The 2,111-nt window shown below is 34.7% G+C and overlaps 1 protein-coding gene across 1 annotated transcript in view; it reads right to left on the bottom strand.

Annotated features, from left to right (window-relative positions):
* The window catches only part of LOC106106878, a 20,013-nt gene that overhangs the window by 441 nt on the left and 17,461 nt on the right, over window positions 1-2,111 (bottom strand). Inside the window, exons 10-12 of the mRNA XM_013287538.1 lie at window positions 2,101-2,107; window positions 1,279-1,449; window positions 335-447 (exon numbers count right to left, since the gene is read on the bottom strand). Of these exons, the coding sequence (XP_013142992.1) occupies window positions 335-447; window positions 1,279-1,449; window positions 2,101-2,107 (291 nt within the window). The remainder of the gene's footprint in view (window positions 1-334; window positions 448-1,278; window positions 1,450-2,100; window positions 2,108-2,111) is intronic.

Genomic DNA, 2,111 nt, shown 5'->3' with positions numbered 1-2,111 from the left:
AGCTACCAACATCAAGGAAGCAAGGCTACCATGGTCGTCATCATGTCACGTCATTTTGACATTTTCAATTGATATTTTGATATAGTAAACAATAAAATAAAATTTTTCATACGGATGAAGCCGCACGGGAACAGCTAGTAATATTATAAATGCGAAAGTATGGATAGATGGATGTTTCTTAGAGTTTGTAGTCGAAACTGCACAGACCTCGATGAAATTTAATATAAATGTAGAAAATAGTCTAAAACACATATACTAGCTACATTTTTTTAGTTCTACGCGGACGTCGCGTGTAAAAGTTAGTATTTTATATATTATAAATTATATTACTCACGTATACGGAGAAGTTTTTAGGCGCGGATTCAATCTTGCCGTCGACAGCGAGCAATCTCGACATGTGCTCTAAAGAGAAGCCCGTCACTTCTATCACCGCGTATGTACGGATCACTGGAATAAAACATTTATTTACTAATATTATAAATGCGAAAGTTTAGATGGATCGATGGATGGATGGATGTTTGTTAGAGTTTATAGCTTAAACAGCTGAACGGATTTCCATGAAATTTGGCATAGACGTAGAGGATAGTCTGGAAAAACTCATAGTCAACTTAGTTTTGTTTTTTTAATCCCACGCGGACGGAGTCGCGGGCAAAAGCTAATATTGAAATAAAAAGAATTACCACACATTTATTTAACAAAAACAACGAAAACATGCCAATAAAACAGAATGGATTATACCAAGTAAGGTTATTTACTATCACAGGACCATTCTTAAATATTTAGGACTAGCTGTTGCTTGCGACTTCGTCCAAAATAATATTTACATATGTAACAGCGTATTAAGTCCACGCTTAGAGCCGGCACATTTTTAAATAAATAATCGCACAACTGTTGTACGACTGTCGCTTGTTCAGCAGCCAAGACAACTGTTTAGTTGCACAAGCAATCGAAGCGAGATGAATCAGTTGTGCAATAGTTTAGTCAAAGGGACACACGCTGTTAAACTCAAAACTTAATTTATCTTACATCAATCAGTTTCTAAGCTGCGTTTACGAAACGTTTAACACTAGTTTCAATTCGCCGTTAATTTAAAAAAAAAAATAGTAGATTTTTGTTAATTTACTATTATTTCCTTTAACCATTCCAACTAAGCTTTAGGCTTTTACTAGGATATAGTTTACAATAGTCAAATGGGATTCAAACCGTCAACCGCAAGATCGGTAGTCCGTACCCCAAACTATTAGGCTATTGGCGCTTTATATAAGTGAAGCGGTATACCTAGGTATCCTGGGAAGCCCTGGAAGGCCCAGCACTCGGCCGGCATGGCACCTGGAGTGAGGGCGTGACGAGGAGACGTGTACACCCACCACACCGGCAGGCCCAGCACAGAGTACTGCTTCGTCTTGATCTGGTATAACTCTGTGCACTTCGTTGATACCACTTGACCACCTGCAATGTCATTTTAATGTCATTTCTGTTAATTACATGATAGGACTGCCTTAGTGTTGAAATATTTTTAGTGTGGTCCGTCTTGGTGTAGGCTTTATTTTAATGTTGTATTACTAATAAAACATTTATCACGATGTAGAAATGAAAATTATATTTATATTAATAACTCTTACTAATATCATGATTACTAAGGTTTAGATGTATGTTTGTTAGGTTTCTCTGAAATGGCTCAATGGATCTCGATTATTTTTGGTACAAATGTAGAATATTTGTACCAAATTTAATCGACCAATTTTATTCCTCGCAGACAGAATCGCGGGTGACAACTAGTTATAAATATAATATGTATTGTAAAACAGAATATTTGCTAAAACAATTAGGTTTCTTTAACTATAGGTTATGTTAGTACTTATATATATCAGAAATAATTTATAAAGAAAAACTAGTTTAAAAAAAAGATATGACAAACTGGCTGTTGCTCGTGACTTCGTCTAGGTATAGTTAAATAGTAAAAAAATATAGCCTATGTTACTTAGTGATAACGTAGCTTTTAAATTGTGAAAGAACTTTAAAAAATCGGTTCAGTAGTTTTTGAGTTATTTCCATAAAAAAATACAAATCTCTTCTTTTTATAATATTAATATAGATTACCTGCTGACTCC

The sequence above is a fragment of the Papilio polytes genome, unplaced genomic scaffold (genome assembly GCF_000836215.1).
Source record: "Papilio polytes unplaced genomic scaffold, Ppol_1.0 DF822067.1, whole genome shotgun sequence".
Classification (NCBI taxonomy): domain Eukaryota; kingdom Metazoa; phylum Arthropoda; class Insecta; order Lepidoptera; family Papilionidae; genus Papilio; species Papilio polytes.
The sequence above is the reverse complement of the archived record's forward strand: the minus strand, read 5'-3'. Positions and strand labels throughout refer to the sequence as shown.